The following is a 22,473-nucleotide window of genomic DNA, read 5'->3' as shown; positions in this document are numbered from 1 at the left end:
TGGTATTGTTCACATCTTCTCTATGCTCCCCCCTATTGAAATTGCATTTAAAAAGAGCATTTTTATCATATATTTATAGGACAGTTCCAGTATCATTGGATGAGAAAGAACTTTTAGACATTTAGGGAACTTCATCTTACTTTTCATTCAGGGCTACAATGAAATCTATACTATGGTAGTGATAGGTTCTTCTCATCCTCCCTGTATTTAGTGTGTTCTTATTTTAGATAAGGAAGTCCTACAGTAAATCATTGCCCTGTGTATAAGATTCAGCTTTCTTGGCTTTATTGACCTTCATCGGTTAACAACTTTGAAACATTGCTTTGACAATTTCTGTTGTTTTATGTCTCTCTATGAAGAGGAGATAAAACATCAAATAGAACAAAAACATAAAACACCCGATGGTGGGTAATGGAAAGCATGGTTTAGGCCAGGGATGAGATATCTTGTCAGGGCATGATGTGCTAGATTTTGTTAGTAATGGTATGAACTGGATAAAATTCAAGAGTTTTTTGGTGGCTAAGAGAGTATTTTCAAAGAATTCATTTTTTCGGGTGCCTGGGTGGCTCAGTCAGTTGAGCATCTGCCTTCGGCCCAGATCATGATCCTGGGGTCCTGGGAATGAGCCCTGCATCAGTGCCCTGCTTAGTGGGGAGTCTGCTTCTCCCTCTCCCTTTGCAAATCCCCCTGCTTATGCTCTCTCTCTCCCTCTGTTAAATAAAAAATCTTTATTTAAAAAATAAGAATTTATTTTTTAAGGTATTAACTTACTGCTGGGGAGGAGGGTGGTATGTCAGATTAAAGAGAAACAGTGTGGCAAATTCCTTATCAGGTTTCCCCTGTAGCAGAACCCCCTCCATATATTACAGAATTGAATAAAATATATGGAAGGCTGAAATGGTTTTATAATGGCAAATTTCTCTATTTACATGGTATGTTAACTTGTTTAGGAATCTGGAAATTCTTCAGGACCTTCACCTGGTGCTAAGTTTTCCCACATTTTACAAAAGGATGCCTTTCTAGTATTCAGGTCATTGTGTAAACTGTCCATGAAACCGCTGTCAGATGGACCACCAGATCCAAAGTAAGTCATTAGCTATTCTCCTTGACAAATAACAATTTTTTAAGATTGAAACTTACTGTTAGATAGTCTTTGGAGTTTTTTGTTATTCTTGTCCCATAGAACTCTCAAAAATACATTTTATGGTTATTTTGCTTTTTAAAATAGGTATTTGAAGAACAGTGAGTTTGAAAATTGCTGGGTATCTTATACTGTTTCCCAAAGCATACCAATAGCATTAGAGAAATGTTCCTGATTGAACAATTGGAAGAATTCTTATTTCAGTATTATGAGTAACTGTGGAGTTAGTGTAGCCCTCTTGTGCTAGGTTTCTGAAAGCTACCAGTTGAAAGGTAATAAAACCTAAGAGAAATAAATTTTAAAATTCATAATGAAAGATACTACATATTTATTATGGTCTGAAAAATACTCTAATTTGATACCTTTCTCTGGGGGAAACAGGAAGTACTTTGAGATGGGAGTCACTTGGCTGATTCCTGTCAAATATATTAGTTTAAACTGTAGGAAAGTGCCATTTTTTTTGCCAGAAATCACCAAATATCTTTCATTTCATATGAGTCAAATATAACTAATTTTTGCTTGAGACTGAGTTTGGGCACTATTAAAGAACCATGCCTCGCTAATGTTGCAGTATGATGTAATGCAGCAGGACAATTTTAGGAGAACTTTCTGGAGAAAGAAATCTTGAAGTCAGCCTGGCCTGAGTAGCTTTGTAAAAAGGATATTGAAATAGGGGGAAAATGTAAGCAACACTACTTCATTTTTTAGAAACTCTAGAGCATTTTGGTTTCTAAATGTCACCTAAAAAGAAAGACTAGAGACTGTTAAAATAAAAGCTTTGTAAGTTTGGGGGAAAAAGAAAAACTTTGTAAGTTTTGGGAAACCACATTTGTTATATTTTGTACAGTTTAATTTTGTCACATTGTACTGATTCAGTGAGAAACATCTTTTAAGCTCTACAACCCAAAATTCCAAAATCTTTTTAGGCCCAAATCCTGAGAGTCAGAAAGAAAACATTGATTTTTCTGTATTTTGAGAATGTAAACTCCACGGAAAAAGCACTAAGTTTGTTCAGATTGCAGTATAAAGTTGATTATACCCTATGTATAAGAATATATTCAGAATTTTTTCAATTTCTTATTCTCACTATAACAGGAAAAATAACCATCTCATTCCAAATTGTTGGAAGACTTTGAGAAGGAAGTAACTTAAGAATTTAGTATTATTGCTAATTGCCATCTTTGCCATGATTTAAAAATGTTATTAACCTTTAAAGTCTCAGATACTTACTTTTCCATATCAACTGTTAAAAAGTGTGATTTGGAAAAATACAAATAAGCAGGAAAAGGAGAATTCTTTAAAGTACCCAAAATGAAAAGAAAACAAAATACATGATTTTAAGAAGTTCCTTATGGTGGGGAGCATTCCTTTAGCACTATATAAATAAAGAGTAATCTAGTTTTGGAAAGCTGCAATCTTTAATATTACAAAGGATTCTTAAGAGAAATAATGTAAATTATGCTCCTCCTCAGTGGACTTAAACCAAATATTTAGAAATTTTGTTCGAGCATAAAAAAGACCTTTTTGGTCATCAGGAACATTAAACATTAGAATTGGATACAGAAGAAATCAAATTTTCTACCCCTAGAAACTCTTCATTTTCCAGAAGAGAATTTATGGTTTCCTATTTTGAATGATTTTTTTCCCCAAAATTAATGACTTGTAGTTATATAATTTTCTTTTTTGCCTTGCTTCTCTTGATGTTTTATGATCTTGCTAAGATGATGTTCCAGGAAATGTTCGTTAAGCTTGAATCATAATTTGAAACCACCCAGTGAAAATCTGTAGACCTGAAATTTCTAGTTTCTTTTGCCTATAAAAGTGTACTTCATTGTGTCATAAGGTAATCATTTGATCATTTCTTCATTAATGAATGCCTTATAGATAGTAGGTACTTAATAAATGTTTAGCTTGGTGTATGAATAAATCCATGAGTTATTGAGCATGTATTGTGTACAAGGCATTTTGTTAGATCTGGGGATACAAAAAAAAAAAAGGCAACAAAAATTTATGTGTTTGATAATCATAAGCTACAGGTTTTAAAAACTACTGGAATTGAGCAGAAAAGATAATAAATTAGCTAGACTAGGGAGTAGTCATAATATAAAAGCTCTGGAAGTCTTCAGCATGAAGGGGAGATACTTAACCCATACCATATTTTCGTGGGCTCTTCATAATCTAACCTTGCACTGTTTCTAACCTAATTTAAGCTTTTTTGGTGGAGGGGAGGTAATACTATATTTGCTGCACATAGCCATCTTGGAAAGTTGATATGTAGCAAGTAATGATAGTACTGGTTTCAGTTTTATTTCAAAGATGGTAATATTTTTGTGATTCCCATTTACATGAAATTAACTATTTCTTAGAGTTTCTTAGGTTCTTGAAATACTCGACCCTTAAAACCATAAAATTTTTAAGGGAGAAATCAAGAACAATTAAGTTTGTTATCTGTGGTGTGAATGTGACACCAATGATACAGCATTTGGGAAAAATAAAGTAATTAGCTGCTAGAACATGTTAAGTGTGTTCTGTATATGAAAAGTTGCATGGGTTCTTGGTCTGTTGGTCTTAAGAGGCCTCTTTTAATGGGAGAAAAATTAAATGTGTGAAATCTTGATAATTATAATGCTAGATATTGATCAGAATATGGCATAGTATATTGATCAGAAAAAAAGGTGAAAATTTAAGCTGAAAAGGAGTTTTTTTGCTTTTCAATATTAAAATATTTAGAATAAATGTGTAGACTGTTAAGAAATATAAATGTTCTAAAAGCCTCTTTGTATTTCAGAAAAGAAAAGAACTTTAAATGGTTATTGAAAAAATAAGCTTGAAATAGTCCTACAGCTTCTTCATACAACCAAAACTTTTAATTTTGTTTAGGGTTTTTGAGTAGCATACCTAGGAAAAAAGTATATTATATACTAAACTATTAAATATTATATACTGTGGAACTCTTATATACTAAATATGGCACATAATCTGGGAAACTCAATGATGATTTCTAAAAGGTGAAATATGCTTGTGAAAGAAAGGAACAACTGTGTACAAAGGAACAGTAGGTTGATTTTAAATATGTGTGAATGATTGCTTTTCCAAATAAAAAGTTTATGAGATTATGTGGTACTTGAGAATGTAACTGGGACTACCATTATTAGTGTCAAAGCTCATTCATGTACTGTGCTTTATGTGGTAGAGTGTTCTGTTCCTATCCATTTTAAAGTTTGTGAAATTTTGTGGTACCAGGAAATATCTTTGGAACACCCTTTTATTACCATAATGCTAAATATGTCCATATACTGTGCCTTCTTTTTTACGTTTTAGGTCTCATGAGTTACGATCCAAGATTCTTTCATTGCAGTTACTTCTATCCATTCTGCAGAATGCAGGACCTGTTTTCAGGACAAATGAGATGTTTATTAATGCAATTAAGCAGTATCTGTGTGTTGCACTTTCAAAAAATGGAGTCTCATCTGTACCGGAGGTTTTTGAGCTTTCTCTTTCCATATTTCTCACTTTGTTGTCAAACTTCAAGACGCATCTGAAGATGCAAATTGAGGTATGTTCTGCATTGTTGGGTATTTCATTAGTTTTATGTTTTAAATCAGATTATTCATTCCCTAGAAAATTTTTCAGAATGTGAAATAATATTTATGAATTTTCACGTACAACTGACTCTTGAACCAATATACTGCTTTGAACTGAGGAGGCACACTTACATGTGGATTTTTTTCAATAAGTGTTGGTACGGTACTGTAAGTGTGTTTTTTCCTTCTGATTTTCTTTTTGTTTAGTTTACTTGATTGTAATACAGAATATAATACAGCATATAATAGAATACAGAATACAATACAGCATATAATACATATGATGTACAAAATATGTGTTAGTTGAATGTTTATGTTGTCAGTAGGCTTGTAGTCAACAGTAGTAGTTAAGTTTTTGGAGAACCAAAGTTACATGTAGATTTTTAACTGCACAAGGATCAGTGCACTAAACCCTCACATTGTGCAGGGGTCAACTGTGCTGCTTTTTCATTTACTCATTCAACTAGCATGTGCTTATGAAATATTAAGCGATGGGTGAACAGTAAGAATACAAAATCAGATTAGACACAGCCCTGCCTTCAAGGAATTTATACTGGTTGAATGAATGATTCTAGATGTCTTGTGTTAGTTCAGCCCTCACAATAATTTTGCTATCGTTTATATTGTATATAGTAGTGAATTTGGTTATCTTAAAAGAAAGCTTTAAATAAATACTTTATCTACATGGTTTTAAGCCGTCTAAGTTTCGGGTACTTTAAAGAGGCTCTTAAGAAGGATTACATTTTTAGTGTTTTATTTTAGGAGTTTGAAATTTTAATTTTTGCTTTGTATTATTTTTCAAATGTGCAAATGATAAATTATCATTTCCCAGAGATTTGAGGTGGGTGGAACATTGTTACTATACTTTATTACTGATGTTCTACAATATCTATTAAAATTCACATGGAATATTACGGGAATAAGAATAAGGCCTTAGTATTTTAAGTTAAAGATTCATAAATGGGGCCAAATTTTGAACAGGAAACAATTTCTGGTACATATATATTGTCAAATTTTAATTTGTCTTATGTCTGTCAAAATAATGGGAGACATTTAACTAGGAACAATTGCTATTTTTTGATAATTCTTCTCATTATCTTCAGGCATTACAATTAAAAGAGATTTTTTAAAAAACTTTTGGACCTTTTGCTTCCTTACTAACCCAAAAATCTTTCATGTGATGATGAAGCATTTAAATTGCCATTAGATAATTTTAGAAGACTACATTCATTTAGTTAGAGACTTCTGAACACTGAGACTCAACTTCTTTAAGTACATTTTAGTAGACTATGAAATATGAATTCCAGAACCAGATATCATAGAAGTCATATAAATTGGGATTATTATTTTGTAGATTAAATTTGATGTATAAAACTTTTGGAAGCACAAATTTAAAGGAAATACTGGTAAGAAATTTAAAGGAAATATTGGTAAGAAATTTTGTTTGTCCTCACATGGTAGATTCTCATTACAAAATTGTTATAATATCGCTCTGTGTGTTTAAAGAAATAAGTTTTATTTCACTCTCCTTTGTCCCTTATGGAAAGCATGAGGATCAAACAAGGCAAGTGTAGATTGCTTTTGAAAAATGCTACACATATTCAAATGCAAGATAAGCTGTGTTCTAGTTGTAAAAAGCAAAGCCGACATACAAAAATCTAAATTTGCAAAGCAGTGTTGAGATTGTTATTACATGTGTATTCATTTTATAAGAGTGTTCAGTTCAGAGTTTCGATAATGTTATTTTTCCATAGACATTAATTTACATGTCTGCATCAGAAAATTGTTAATTGCACAACTTTTCAAGAAAATATTTGCAGACAAAGTGTCTTTGATACTCTTACTCTACACATATTACATTTTAGGTGCTCTATAAATCTTTAAAAGTTTGGGGTTTTTTTAGAGCCCCTGTTGATGGGCATGATGTCTTAAATTATAATTGTAGGCTGTTGCTTACTAGTACAATTTGATAAGTCAAAGTAGCTAAAGTTTTTATTTTCCTCTTTCTCCAAATCTGGGAGTTTTATTTATTCCACAATTTGGAGAGTTCTAAACTTTGTTTTTTATTTGTTTAGTATAACTGATTTAGCAGTATTATATTAGTGTCAGGTGTACAATGTAAGGATTCAACATTTGTGTACATTATAGGATGATCAGTGCAATAAATCTAGTTACCATCTGCTATCTCACAAAGTTAATACAAGATTATTAACTTTATTCCCCACACTGTGTATTACATCCCATGACTTGTTTCATAACTGGGAGTTTATACCTCTTAATCCCCTGCACCCATTTAGAACCTCCACATCCTCACCCCTTTGTCAGCCTCCAGCCTGTTCTCTGTGAGTCGGAGCTTTGTTTCTTTTTTGTTTTTAAGACTCCAAGTGTAAGTGAAATCATGGCAGTATTTGTCTTTTTCTGCCTTTACACTTAGCATTATACTTGCAAGTTTCATCCATATTGTTGCAGATCACAAGATTTGAATTCTTTTCTGTGGCTGAGTAGTGTTCTGTTGTACATATGTATAATCTTGATCCATTCATAGACACTGAGGCTGTTTCCATATATTGTCTATTGTAAATAATGCTGCAGTAAACATAGGCATCTCTTCAAATTAGTGTTTTCATTTCATTGTATAGATACCCATTAGTGGGATTGCTTATTATTATGATTATGATTATGATGATATAGTAACTCTATTTTTAAATTTTTTGAGGAACCTCCATACTGTTTTTCATAGTGGCTGTATCAGTTTATATCCCCACCAATGGTGCACAAGATTTCCCTTTTCTTTACATCCTCATCAGCACTTGTTATTTCTTATCATTTTGGTAATAGCCATCCTGACAAGTCTAAGGTGATATCTCATTGTGGCTTTGATTTGCATTTCCTTGATGAATAGTGATTTTGAGCACCTTTTCATGTACCTGTTGGCCATCTGTATTTGTCTCCTTTGGAAAAATGTCTGTTCATATCCTCTGCCTATTTTTTAATCGATTTTTTGTTTTGTTTTGTTTTGCTATTGAGTTGTGTAAGTTCTTTATATATTTTAGATATTAATCTTTATTAAATATATGATTTGCAGATGTCTTGTATTTAGTAGATTGCCTTTTCATTTCATTAATGGTTTCCTTTGCTGTGCAGAAGCTGTTTAGTTTGATGTAGTCTCATTTGTTCACTAATGATTTTGTTTCCCTTGCCTTTGGAATCAGATCCAAATAGACATCACTAACACAGATATCAACAAGTTTACCACCTGTATTTTTTTCTAGGAGTTTTAGGGTTAAAGATCTTACAGACAAGTCTTTAATCCATTTTGAATTAATTTTTGTATATGGTATAAGATAGTGGTTCAGTTTCATTTTATGTACAGCTGTCTGTTTGCCAGATACCAGTGATTGAAGAGACTGATTACTGATTGAATCTCCTTACCAGTCATTGGTCTATTCAGATTTTCTCTTTCTTCCTGATTCATTCTTGGAAGATTGTACGTTTCTAGGAATTCATCCATTTCTTCTAGGTTGTTCCATTTGTTGGTATATAATTGTTCGTAGTAGTCTTTTGTCATCCTTTTTATATCTGTGAAATCAGCTGTAATCTCCTATTTCATTTCTGATTTTGTTTGAGCCCTGTCTCTTTTTTCTTGGTGAGGCAGCATGAGGGTTTGTCAATGTGTGTGTCTTTCCAGAGAATCTGCTCTTTGTTTTTTTATCTTTTCTATTGTCTTTTTAGTCTCTCTTTCATTTATTTCCACTCTGATCTTTATTATTTCCTTCCTAAGTTTAGGTTCCATGTATTCTTTTTTCAATTCCTTTTAGGTGGAAAGTAAGTTGTTCATTTGAGATTTCTCTTGTTTCTTGAAGTAGACTTGTATTACAATGATTCCCCTCTTAGGACCACTTTTGCTGCATCCTACAGATTTTGGTATGTTGTATTTGTTTTCATTCATTTCAAGGTAGTTTTTTATTTCTCCTGTGACTCAGTTGTTCAGTAATGTGTTGCTTAATCTCCACTTATTTGTAGTTTTTCAGTTTTTCTTCTTGTAAATTCTAATTTTAAACCATTGTGTTTGAAAAAGGTGTTTGATATGATTTCAGTCTTCTTGAATTTATTGAGACTTGTTTTGTGGTCTAAAATGTGATTGATCTGTCCTGGAGAGTGTTCCTTGTGCATTTAAGAAGGATGTACATTCTGTTTTGGGGTTCTGCATACTGTTAACAATTGAATGATACAGGGTTCGAGACACTGACCTCCTGCATAGTTGTAAATTCATGTTAACTATTTGACTCTTCTAGAACTTAACTATTAATAGCCTACTATTGACTGGAAGCCTTTACTGATAACAGTTGATCAACATATATTTTGTATATTGTATGTATGATATACTGTGTTACAATAAAGTAAGCTAGAGAAAAAAATTAAGAAAATCATAAGAGAAAATTTCTTTACAGTGCTGTACTATATTTATCAAAAGAAATCCACATAAGATGGGGCTAGAGAGTATTATCCTAAGCAAAGTACGTCAGAGAAAGACAAATACCATATGATTTTGCTCATATGTGGAATTTAAGAAACAAAATAGATGAAAATATGGGAAAGAAAAGAGAGAAAGAGAGGCAAACCAGGAACAAACTATAGAGACCAAACTGAGGGTTACTGGAGGGGGATGGATTAAATGTGTGATGGGTGAAGGAGATTACTAGTAGCAATGAGTACTGGGTGTTGTAGGTAAAAGATGGATCACTAAATTCTTCACCTGAAACTAATTTTACACTGTATGTTAGCTAACTGGAATTTAAAAAAAAAACTTGAAGAAAAAAAATCCAAATATAAGTTGGACTGCTTAGTTCAAACCCATGTTTTTCAAGGGTTACCTGTACATCTATTAAATCCATCTGGTTTAATGGGTTATTTAAGACCAATGTTTCCTTACTGATACTCTCTCTGGATGATTTATCCATTCATATAAGTGGAGGATTGAAATTTCTTACTGTACTGCTGTCAGTTTCTCCCTTTAGGTCTGTTAGTATTTGCCTTATATATTTCAGTGCTTCTATGTATGGCGCATATATCAGTATTCTATCTTCTTGCTGGACTGACCCCTTTATCATTATTTACTGCCCCTCTTTATCTTTTATTACTGTCTTTGTTTTAGTCTTTTTTGTCCGATATGAATATAGCTTTCTTTTCACTTCCCTTTGCATGGAATATCTTTTCCATTCTTTCACTTTGAAGTCTGTATGTGTTCTTAAGTCTGAAATGAGTCTCATGTAGGAAGTAATATAGATGTGTCTTGTTTTTTCATTCATTCAGCCATTATATATATCTTTTGATTACGGCATTTAGTCCATTTACATTTGAAGTAATTATTGATAGGTAAATACTTAACTGCCAGTTTGTTAATTTTTTTCCTGACTGTTCTATTCCTTTCTCGTTTTCTCTTGCATTGTGGTTTGATGACTCTTTTTTTAGCATTATGGTTAGATTCCTTTCTCATTTTGTTTTGTATATTTACTACAAGCTTTTGGTTTGTGGATATGGTGAGGTTCAGATTTATCCCCTTGTGTATATATCGGTTTATTTTAAGTTGATCACAACTTAAATTTGAACACACTCCTAAAATGCATTTTTACTCCCTCCCCATTTTATGTTTTTGATGTTGCTTTTTACATCTTTTTAAAGATGTAAACTTAACTAAATTATTGTAGTTTTACTTAATTTTACTACTTTTGTTTTTTTAACTTTATTTGTAGCTTTAGAAGTGATTCATTTACTACCTGTACTATAATGTGCCTTTTCTAGTGAGATTTTTACTATTGTATGTTTTCTTGTTTATTAGTATCATTTCTGTTCAGCTGAAAGAAGTCTTGTTAATATTACTTAAAAAGACAGTTTAATTATAATGAACTCCTTTGGTTTTGCTTGTCTGGAAAACTCTGTCCTTCCTTGAAATCTGGATGATAACCTTGCTTGTTAGAGTAGGGGTTGGAAGTTGTTTTTTTTTTTTTTTCCTTTCACCACTTTGAATATCTCATGTCACTCCCTTCTGGCCACACAGTTTCTGCTCAGATATCTCTTGATGCGGGTTTTTCCTTGTACACAGCTAGTTGTTTTTCTCTTGCTGCTTTAAGATTTTTCTTTATCTTTAACTTTTGACATTTTAATTATAATGTGTCTTGGTGTGGACCTCTCTGAATTCATCTCATTTGTAACTCTTTGGGCTTCCTGGACCTAGATGTCTGTTTCTTTCCCTCAGGAAAATTTCTAGCCATTAAATCTTCATATAAGTCTTCTGCCCCTTTCTCTCACTCTTCTCCTTTTAGGACTACTGCCCTGATTGGTAGATCACTGGTCCTTACCTGTTTGGTTCAGTCTCTGTTGAATCCCACGAGTGTATTTTTCAGTTCAGTTAACTGTGTTCCTTAGCTCTTTGACTTGTTTGCTATTTCATTTTCTGTCTTAAAGTTCTCATCCATTCCTGTACCACATTCTGTGAGCATCCTTATGACCATTACTTTGAATTCTTTATCATGTAGATCACTTATATGCATATCATTAAGATCTTTTTCTGAGCTTCTGTCTTGGTTTTTTGTTTGAAATCTATTTCTGTTTCTTCATTTTGCTTGACTCTGTTTCTGTGTATTGAGTGAAACAGGTACCTCTCTGTTTTCAGGAAGTGGCCTTGTGCGGGTAATGATCCTTCTCATTCAAACTTGCCCTGGCTCTTGGCTGTCCCTGGAACCTTTGTGATTATCCAGACCCCTCATTTATTCTTGATACGTATCTGTTGTTGTGGATGTGCCTTGTCCTGTCCGTGATCCCTGGGTAGGAATCTCATTTAGCACCTAGTTTCAGGCTATTTGGAAGCCACTCCCTCAGGCAGCTACTTTTTAAATATGTAGATATATACAGTCCTATTCTCCAGATTAGGAGATCTGGAGATGTCCCTTGTGTGACAGTGACAAAAATCCTGACCCCAGGGAAGTGCATAAGCTCCTTTGTTGGAAGCCTGGTCTGATTGTAGCAAGGCCAGGGAAGGTGCAAAACATGGCTTCTTCCTGTTTACAGTCCCTGGGAGCACCTTTTTCACCTCTAGAGGTGAAGGAGACATGAAGCTTATTCTCAGGCTGAAGCTTCCAGGCTAAGTAAATAGAGCTTTTTAACAGGAAGTCCTGTTGTGTCTCAGTTTGCTGTCTGTGCAATGCCCTATGGATGGTGGCATGCCAAGAAGTCTTTCTGATTGTTACATTCCCATGTTGCTCTGAATGCCAGGTCTCTTGGCCACCAGGGCCAGGCAATCAAGTGATAGCTCCTCTGTGGATTGCACACACTCACTGGCCGTAGTAAGGCAACTGGAGAATGTGAGGGAAGGGGCACCCTTGCTGCCTTCAGACTTCAAAAAGGCAGTGCCCGTGGATTTCAGCAGTGCTGTGGCAAACATCTTTGTGTTTGCTGAGTTTAGGTTGGGTGCAAGAGAATGCCACATGCGCTTGTGCTCACCAGCCTCAGACAAGGGACCGGGGGGCACTGCAGCCACCCATGCTCTCTGGCCTCAGCAAGTGTCATGTCCACTGCCCCTTGCTTTCACAGCAAGGAGGCAAACTTTCTTGATTCATGGTACCTTTACAGTTTCTAATCTTTTCACAGTGTACTTGTGCTAAAAGAAGTACCCAACAGTTTTAACAAATATTTGTCTTAACAATGTAGTCTCCATTTGAAGAAAAATAATACAGATAAATTTTTAAATGATGTTTTTATTTCATTATTAAGTAGTCATAGTTACTTAACTACTGAAATGTACGTGCCTGTTGGACACTGCCCACCTCCTCAGACCTTGGAATCCACTTGGATACTGCTGCCATTATTTCTTAGTTCTCATTGACTTTAATGCAGTCCCTGCCCCTTATCATAGCAATCACTAAAACTCAGGTTTGTGAAACTAATGTCACTGAAAGGAATGTAATATGATCTAATGTTGAAACTGAGCAGTCTTGTGAGGTATTCAACAGATGTATATTTTTTCTGAATTTTCCCTCAGATATTGTCATGCATCTCTGAGTTGGCTGCAGCGGTTGCCTAGGGGCAGTGTTTAGGAAATGTGATCATAAATATTTATTGAACAGCTGCTGTATGCTATGCACTGTGGATACAGTGCTTAGCCAGAAAGACCTGGTCCCTACCTTCTTAAAAAGTTATGCTCTTGTGGAAAATGCTGCTGACTTTAAGAAAGTAATAGAAATTTGTTGGATTTTGTGAAAGAAAAGCACAGTTCAAGGGTACCTCACCCAATTAGGAGGGAGAAAGACATTAGTCACCTCATGTTATCAGTATGCATTTCTGGAGCATATAAGCTCCCTAAATTTTAACGTGTGGCTTTTGGTTTTCTTTTTGAGTCATCCCTTCTTAAATCAGTCACTTTTCCAAAATAAATTTGAATGTAGAAATTCTTTCTTAGCTTTTTTTTTTTTTTTTAAAGATTTTATTTATTTATCTGACAGATCACAAGCAGGCAGAGAGGCAGACAGATAGAGAGGAAGGGAAGGCAGAGCTGAAGGCAGAGGCTTTAACCCACTGAGCCACCCAGGCGCCCCCTTTCTTAGCTTTTAAGTTGTAATTTACTTAATTGGGTTAACTCCTTTTTATTTGACATCATTTGGTGTAAAGAATAGTAAGAAATAGCTTGTTGTTTTCAGATAGTAGAGATTTCCACTATGTGAGTAATTATAAAAATATAGTATAAGAGGATATTTTTATTGGGGTCACCTGGGTGGCTCATTTGTTAAGTGTCTCCCTTCAGCTCAGGTCATGATCCCAGGGTCCTGGGATCAAACCCCACATTGGGATCCCTGCTCCTCGGGGAAACCTGCTTCTCCCTCTCCCACTCCCCCTGCTTTTGTTCCCTCTCTTGCTGTGTCTCTTTCTGTCAAATAAATAAGTAAAATCTTTAAAAAAAATTTTTTTTTTATTGTGTGGATTAGTGCATTAGATACATTTAAATTTAGGAAAATTAGGCACCTGTTATAACATCAGAAAAACATAACTGATAAATTTATAATCTTTGGGGGTTTAAAAAGTGAAGTATGAATTACTTTGGTTTTGTAAATATGTTCATGAAATTCTTACCAGAGGACTTTGCAGATTTCCTGTATAGTGGCTGTGTGATAGCAAACAAAACAATGTGAAGTTCAGTACTCCTACTATGAGGACTCAGTTTAAGTCACACACCCAAGTTAGCTTAGTACTGATGTTTCAGAGATAGAACTCAAAAGGAGTTGAACCCAGAGGAGCCTGGGTCCTAATCTCTGCTGTACAGCTTTGGGATATTTAAAGTGATCACATATATGCATTACAAATAATATTTTAAACAGAGGTTTTTCCCTAATCACAGGTGTTCTTTAAAGAAATTTTCCTGTACATTTTGGAAACTTCTACCAGCTCATTTGACCACAAATGGATGGTTATTCAGACATTGACAAGGATCTGTGCAGGTATTTGAAATTATCTTTATTATCTTTCCTTATTAAGAGATATTTAAGGGATGCCTGGGTGGCTCCCCAGTAAAGCGGCTGCCTTAGTTTCAGGTCATAATCTCAGGGTCCTGGGATTCAGTCCTATATCTGGCTCATTGCTCAGTGGGGAGCCTGCTTCTCCCTCTCCGTATGCCGTTCCCCCTGCTTGTTCTCTCTCTCTTTCTCTCTGTCTGACAAATAAAATCTTTAAAAAAAAAAAAAAGAAAACTATTTAAAAGTCCAAAATATACTTACTGACTTGATGCCTTTTTTAAAAAGTAATATATTATATTGTTACAGATGCTCAGAGTGTAGTGGATATCTATGTAAACTATGACTGTGATTTAAATGCAGCGAATATATTTGAAAGACTAGTAAATGATCTATCAAAAATTGCTCAAGGACGGGGCAGTCAAGAACTTGGTATGAGTAATGTTCAGGTAAGAACTTTAAAAGCATTTTCAAATTTAAACTTGGTCAAGGAAGAGCTATGTGTTTTCTTAAAAGAACTTTTTGTTTTTATTCTTTTTATGAATTATTTTGTAGGAATTGAGCCTGAGGAAAAAAGGTTTAGAATGTTTAGTGTCAATTTTGAAGTGTATGGTTGAATGGAGTAAGGATCAGTATGTGAATCCCAACTCTCAGACAACTCTTGGTAAGGTGATATTTTGAGTTTTAATTCTTTGTCATTTCAAGTGAATGGTGTTTTGAAGAGGATAGTTCCAGATGGCTTTAGGCCAGTTTTGTGACCTCTTTATTCATTTAGCTGATAAAGAAGGCATTCTGTATGAGTTAAATATTAGCTTTAAAATTAGGAATTTCCAACTTAGTTATCCAAACTTTTTTCTTCTAAATTTTCCTAGAAATACTTGAATAATATGTTAAAGGGAAGCATATTTATACAGCTTTGTAAAAAGATAGTTATAGAAGGAAACTTATACAAGCCAAGATATTTAAGATTGAATTGTTCACCTATGTTTGACATTTACCCTCACTAGGAGAAAAGCTCATAGCTACTGGGCTGCCCTGGTATTCCATCAGTCAAGAGTCTTTTGAGGGAAAATTATTTCTCATGAGGCATGAACTGAGAGCAGAAACCTAGTGGCTACTTAGCCCTGCAACTGCAAAAAGAACTTTTAATAGTGCACATTGTACATATTCTAATTCCAGTGTGTTTTAATATCAGAGTATATTATCTGTGATAGCACTCATTTTCCAGGTATTGCATAGTTATCTAAGAAACATTGAAATATCTTGCCTTGACATTTTTTTTTTAACCTTTTACATATTTGAGAGATTAATTTACTGTATCAGTCTTTCTACTTACAGGTCAAGAAAAACCGTTAGAGCAAGAGACAAGTGAAATCAAACACCCTGAGACAATAAACAGATACGGAAGTTTGAATTCCCTGGAGTCAACATCATCATCAGGAATAGGCAGCTACAGTACGCAGATGTCTGGCACTGATAATCCAGAACAATTTGAAGTCCTAAAACAACAAAAAGAAATAATAGAACAAGGAATAGATTTGTGAGTGTCCAATTTTAGGAAGAAATGTTACTGAATATTCTTCTGCTAGTACTGTATCATCCTTGCCCTGGGTTTCTCTACATCTTTGGAATATTTCTGTTCCCTTCTCATTACCACCTTTCAGTGAGTAAATTGGGCAGAGGTCTCCTGTATCCAAGACTTCTGGTGGCTTCTTATTCAGCTCTCCTCATTTAGTGCAGTCTAGCCCAAGAGACGTTTATAATGCACATTAAATTAATTTTACAGCATACCTTATATGCTGTTGGTGAATATCAGCTCAGTAGTTTTGCATTGTTCATTTGATAGCTCAGTTATAAAATCCCCCGTTGTATTTCCTAAGCAGATGAGAAGTCAAAAAATTTACAGTATGAAATTTCTAATAGCTAGCTAACATTGCTTCTTTATAGGTTTTATATTTTCTCCTGTTGGATTACAAATGTGCTACTCTTGTTATTGATCCATTGTCACCAATTTCAATTTTATATGTTGGTAAGGTTATGACCTCCTTTTCCAACCTGGCTACTCTACCAGACCCAGATCTTACAAAGTTTTCCCACTAAGCCAAGTGGCATCAGCCTGCTCCTGGACTGTCTTCTATCCAAATAGTACCATGCTGCTTTCATTCCTCTAATAACCCACATCATTCTTTTTTTTTTTTTAATTTTTAAATTTTTTTTTAAATTTCTTTTCAGTGTAACAGTATTCATTGTTTTTGCACCACACCCAGTGCTCCATGCAATAAGTGCCCTCTCTAATACCCACCACCTGGTTTCCCCAACCTCCCACCCCCCGCCCCTTCAAAACCTTCAGATTGTTTTTCAGAGTCCATAGTCTCTCATGGTTCCCCTCCCCTTCCAGTTTCCCTCAACTCCCTTCTCCTCTCCAACTCCCTTCTCCTCTCCATCTCCCCTTGTCCTCCATGCTATTTGTTATGCTCCACAAATAAGTGAAACCATATGATAATTGACTCTCTCTGCTTGACTTATTTCACTCAGCATCATCTCTTCCAGTCCCGTCCATGTTGCTACAAAAGTTGGGTATTCATCCTTTCTAATGGAGGCATAATACTCCATAGTGTATATGGACCACATCTTCCTTATCCATTCATCCGTTGAAGGGCATCTTGGTTCTTTCTACAGTTTGGCGACCGTGGCCATTGGTGCTATAAACATTGGGGTACAGATGGCCCTTCTTTTCACTACATGTGTATCTTCGGGGTAAATACCCAGTAGTGCAATTGCAGGGTCATAGGGAAGCTCTATTTTTAATTTCTTGAGGAATCTCCACACTGTTCTCCAAAGAGGCTGCACCAACTTGCATTCCCACCAACAGTGTAAGAGGGTTCCCCTTTCTCCACATCCTCTCCAACACATGTTGTTTCCTGTCTTGCTAGTTTTGGCCATTCTAAGTGGTATAAGGTGGTATCTCAGTGTGGTTTTAATTTGAATCTCCCTGATGGCTAGTGATGATGAACATCTTTTCATGTGCCTGATAGCCAATTTGTATGTCTTCATTGGAGAAGTGTCTGTTCATATCTTCTGCCCATTTTTTTGATACGATTATCTGTTCTGTGTGTTTTGAGTTTGAGGAGTTCTTTATAGATCCTGGATATCAACCTTTTGTCTGTACTGTCATTTGCAAATATCTTCTCCCATTCCGTGGGTTGCCTCTTTGTTTTGTTGACTGTTTCCTTTGCTGTGCAGAAGCTTTTGATCTTGATGAAGTCCCAAAAGTTCATCTTCGCTTTTGTTTCCTTTGCCTTTGGAGACATATCTTGAAAGAAGTTGCTGTGGCTGATAACGAAGAGGTTACTGCCTATGTTCTCCTCTAGGATTCTGATGGATTCCTGTCTCACGTTGAGGTCTTTTATCCATTTCGAGTTTATCTTTGTGTACGTTATAAGAGAATGGTCGAGTTTCATTCTTCTGCCTATAGCTGTCCAGTTTTCCCAGCACCATTTATTGAAGAGACTGTCTTTTTTCCACTGTGTATTTTTTCCTGTTTTGTCAAAGATTATATGACCGTAGAGTTGAGGGTCCATATCTGGGCTCTTTACTCTGTTCCACTGGTCTATGTGTTCTGTTTTTATGCCAGTACCGTGCTGTCTTGGTGATCACAGCTTTGTAGTAAAGGTTGAAATCAGGAAACGTGATGCCGCCAGTTTTGTTTTTGTTTTTCAACATTTCCTTAGCAATTCAGTGTCTCTTCTGATTCCATACAAATTTTAGGATTATTTGCTCCAGCTCTTTGAAAAATACTGGTGGAATTTTGTTCAGAATGGCATTAAAAGTATAGATTGCTCAAGGCAGTATAGACATTTTAACAACGTTTATTCTTCCGATCCAAGAGCATGGAATGGTCTTCCATCTTTTTGTGTCTTCTTCAATTTCTCTCATGAGTGTTCTATAGTTCCTCGAGTACAGATCCTTTACCTCTTTGGTTAGGTTGATTCCCAGGTATCTTACGGTTCTTGGTGCTATAGTCAATGGAATCGATTCTCTAATTTCCCTTTCTGTATTTTCATTGTTAGTGTATAAGAAAGCCACTGATTTCTGTACATTGACTTTGTATCCTGCCACGTTACTGAATTGCTGTATGAGTTCTAGTAGTTTGGGGGTGGAGTCTTTTGGGTTTTCCATATAAAGAATCATGTCATCTGCGAAGAGAGTTTGACTTCTTCATTGCCAATTTGGATACCTTTTATTTCTCTTTGTTGTCTGATTGCTGTTGCTAGGACTTTTAATACTATGTTGAACAAGAGTGGTGAGAGTGGGCATCCTTGTCGTGTTCCTGATTTCAACGGGAAGGCTGCAAGCTTTTTCCCATTGAGGATGATATTTGCTGTGGGTCTTTCATAGATAGATTTTATGAAGTTCAGGAATGTTCCCTCTATCCCTATACTTTGAAGCGTTTTAATTAGGAACCGATGCTGGATTTTGTCAAATGCTTTTTCTGCATCAATTGAGAGGACCATGTGGTTCTTCTCTCTTATTGATTTGTTGTATCACATTGATTGATTTGCGAATGTTGAACCATCCTTGTAACCCAGGGATGAATCCCACCTGGTCATGGTGAATAATCTTTTTAATATGCTGTTGGATCCTGTTTGCTAGGATCTTGTTGAGAATCTTAGCATACATATTCATCAGTGATATTGGTCTGAAATTCTCCTTAATCCATGTCTTTCAAAGAGAAGCTGAAAGAAAAAATGAAGTTGCTGACATTTCTCTGTGGATCTAGCTACTATAAGCTATTAAAAATTCCCTTCTATATTGGTTTGCTACTTCTATAAAGCATTTCTTCCTGACTCTTAAACAGTACCTTTTGGTGAATGTTCAGGTTCCATTTTTTTATTGTTAATGTAAAAAAAAAAAAAAGACAATGTATACATGTTTATTGTCATAAAATTATAAAATTTCACAGAATTGCCTCAGGAAATAGCCATTAATAGTTCATTCATTCCAATTTTTCAGTCAATATTTATCAAAGTCCCATCTGTTCCTGACATTATGCAGGGTCCTAGGGAAACTTGATTAATGAAACAGCCATGGCTTCTGAGGGACTCAAGGTCTAGTATGTGTAATCAGATATTCATATTGAAATTCTTAGCAAATTGTTACTCAGCAAACATATATTTGGTGTTTGGGTCTGTATGCCAAGAACAATGAAAGCGTTGGTTCTTGTATTTGAGATTATAGCCTAAATATGGGCAAAAATGGTTTTCCAAAATAATACCATGTATTGTCCATAATCACATACAAGAGTGCTGCCAAGATATGATAACTCTATTTGAAGTACTTGGGGACTGCGTTGGAGTCATCACAGGACTTCATAGTGGAGGTCTTCTTAGTCTCTACTCAGCCTTTCTGCCCCTGGACTTGATCTCTGCTTCATACTTTAGTGAGAATGCTTTCATGTTGTTATGCTCTCATTACACTCTTTCGTGACTGTAGCAACGCTCTGTCTTGTTCTTCTTGCCATTCTGACCATGCCATCTCAGTCTTCTTGTGGGCTGTTTATCTCCTGCATACAGCTTAGCATTTCCAGAGTTCTGTCCCACAGCTCTTTTCTTACTTTGTAATTTCTCCTAGATGATCATGTTCTTTTTTAGGGCTTCAGCTACTGTATGTGCTAGCATGTCACCACTCTCAAGTGTTCCTTTAAGCATAAATACCTCTACTGAAGTCTAGACACATGTCTCTAATTGCGCGTTGGACATCTCTGTTGGGTATTGCTTAGGTTCTCACACTCAGTGTGTCCATAACATAAAAATTTATCGGTTTCAGTTCTCTCCATAATCAACCTCTAATACTCTTACCAAAAACAAAAGACAAATAGAAAACTTCTGTTTCTGTATTTCTTACTTAGGCTAGTAACCCCAGCTTGCTACTAAATTTATAAGCTAGAATCCTGGGAGTTACTTAGATTTTTTTCCCCTTGTACCTAATCTGTCAGTAAATCCTGTTGAATGTACCTCCTAAATATCTGTGCTATGTATCCCTTCTCTCCATCTCCCACGGTTGTTCTCACAAGTCAAACCAACACCATTTCTTGACTTGACTCATGTAATCTTTTAATTGGCCTACCTTTCTTTGATCTTACTTATTCTGTAGTCTTTCTTACACTTAATTAGAATGATCTCTCTTGAATGAGAGATCTGTGTTTCTGTTTCTACCCCCCCTTTGCTTTTAAAGAATAAAGTCACAGCTTCTTATAATAGGATATATAGTACCCTTCATGATATAGGTCTGCTTGCTGGACTCTAAGCTTCATCACCTGCCACTTCTTTAGCTCACTTCTTCCTTCCAACAACGCAGAGCTGTTTGTTATAATGTCGTGCTGTTTTATGCTTCCATGTGTTAGAATGACCCCCTTCCTCTCTGAGATTTTTTTTTTTTTCTTTTTATGAAATAATTAGTCCTTGTTCAAAGCTCATTTTCACAGGTACCTTCCTCAGGAAATATATCACAACCATCTCTCTTTGTTACTTCCTTTTTTGTGCTATCCTACCTTGTCAATACATTAGTTACTGCATTTTTAATTTTATAATTTTTAAAAAATCATGTTTGTTTTATTAGGGAGAGAGCTTCTAGAGAGCAGAGATTGTGCCTATCTCAGTGAAAAATGTTTGATTTTAAAATTAAAATTAAAAACATTATAAGATGTTTGACTTATGGTATGAATTAGGACTTGACAGGAATCATTAGGACAGGACAGGTAAGGACATTTTAGACAAAATGACAAGTGCAGCAGCACATAGAAGAAAAGCATTTGAAGACTATTGATCCACATGGCAGAGGCAGGGTCAGGGGGCAGTCACAGGAGATGAAATGAGATCATTGAGTTGGATCCGGATTCTAGAAGACCTTATTCTCCATGTAAACAAGTTTTTAATCTTGTTTTTTTGACTTTGGCATATTGGTATTGAAGGCTTTTAGTCAGAGGAGGAGCAGCAACAGATTTCTTCACCAGTTGCCCGAAGGATGGATTAGAATGTGAGCAAAACGGAAGATGGCAAAACCATTTAAGTACCATTACCCAGGTGACAGGTGATGAGGCACCAAAGTAATTAATGGTATAATAAAAGTAGAAACTAAATGATGTGGATACAAGGAGAGGACCTTTGAACTAGATCCGTAAGCATGAAGGAGAAATCCACAGTGAATGGAGCAAGTAAAGGACTTACTGAGGAAGTCGACTGCAGAAATGCTTTCTGCTTTTAGGATATGTGGGAATAGATGGATGAGAAGGGATGAGATAAACTAGAGCTGTATTGAGAAAGATTTTGTCTATTGATCTAGTCAGTTTGGACTTGACTTTGAAAACATCAGGTATCTAGGGATTATTTTAATAAAGGAAATAATGCTGTCAGATTGTTGTTTAAAAAGTCCCCAGATTTCTTTAAAAGCAGAAAACTGGGGTGCCTGGTGGCTTGAATGGGTGACTGCCTTCAGCTCAGGTCATGATCCTGGAGTCCCAGGATTGAGTCCCATGTTGGGCTCCCTGCTCACCGGGGAGTCTGCTTCTCCCTCTGACCCTCCTCCTTCTCATGCTCCTGCTCTCTCATTCTTTCTCTCTCAAATAAATAAATAAAATTTAAAAATAAATAAATAAAAATATAAAAGCAGAAAACTTAGACTTAATCAGTGGGTGTATATGGAATGAACCAAGATTACTTGAGCATTAAGGAAAATATAAATATTAAAAGCATAAGGTATTTAGTATTTATATCCTTACTCAGAGCTTATCTACAACATGACATTATCTCAAATAGTAAAATGGTTCATATCATTGATAAAGATGGCCTTTTTGCTTTAGACTCTCTTCTAAGAAAAGAAAAATAAAACTTTGCATAATGTGATGTTTTGCATATTCATGCATTGATTATATAAAATAACCTATTTTCTAAGTGGTATTAGAAAATTAATTTACTGTAGTTTAAGATCTTTTCAAATGATTTTCTGTTTCTAATGTTTCTATTAACTTTAACATCATCTAGATTTAATAAGAAACCAAAGAGAGGAATACAGTACCTCCAAGAACAAGGAATGCTTGGCACTACACCTGAAGATATTGCCCAATTCTTACATCAAGAGGAAAGATTAGACTCTGTAAGAATACCATTTTTTAAAAAATTCTAACGTTCTCTGTAAAACTCCTTTTTTAAGTTAATAATGATACATACTGTTTCCCCTTTAAAAGTGCCCT

General features: G+C 35.2%; 1 protein-coding gene across 2 annotated transcripts in view; it reads left to right on the top strand.

Moving 5' to 3' along the window:
• The window catches only part of ARFGEF1 (ADP ribosylation factor guanine nucleotide exchange factor 1), a 144,854-nt gene that overhangs the window by 69,318 nt on the left and 53,063 nt on the right, over positions 1-22,473 (top strand). For both annotated transcript variants that reach the window (XM_032847874.1, XM_032847875.1), the window contains exons 9-15: positions 951-1,084; positions 4,463-4,697; positions 14,114-14,213; positions 14,535-14,674; positions 14,781-14,889; positions 15,564-15,765; positions 22,265-22,376. In XM_032847874.1, coding sequence (XP_032703765.1) covers positions 951-1,084; positions 4,463-4,697; positions 14,114-14,213; positions 14,535-14,674; positions 14,781-14,889; positions 15,564-15,765; positions 22,265-22,376 — 1,032 coding nt within the window. The remainder of the gene's footprint in view (positions 1-950; positions 1,085-4,462; positions 4,698-14,113; positions 14,214-14,534; positions 14,675-14,780; positions 14,890-15,563; positions 15,766-22,264; positions 22,377-22,473) is intronic.

The sequence above is a fragment of the Lontra canadensis genome, unplaced genomic scaffold (genome assembly GCF_010015895.1).
Source record: "Lontra canadensis isolate GAN:19392208 unplaced genomic scaffold, GSC_riverotter_1.0 scaffold195, whole genome shotgun sequence".
NCBI classification, from domain to species: Eukaryota; Metazoa; Chordata; class Mammalia; order Carnivora; family Mustelidae; genus Lontra; species Lontra canadensis.
The sequence above is the reverse complement of the archived record's forward strand: the minus strand, read 5'-3'. Positions and strand labels throughout refer to the sequence as shown.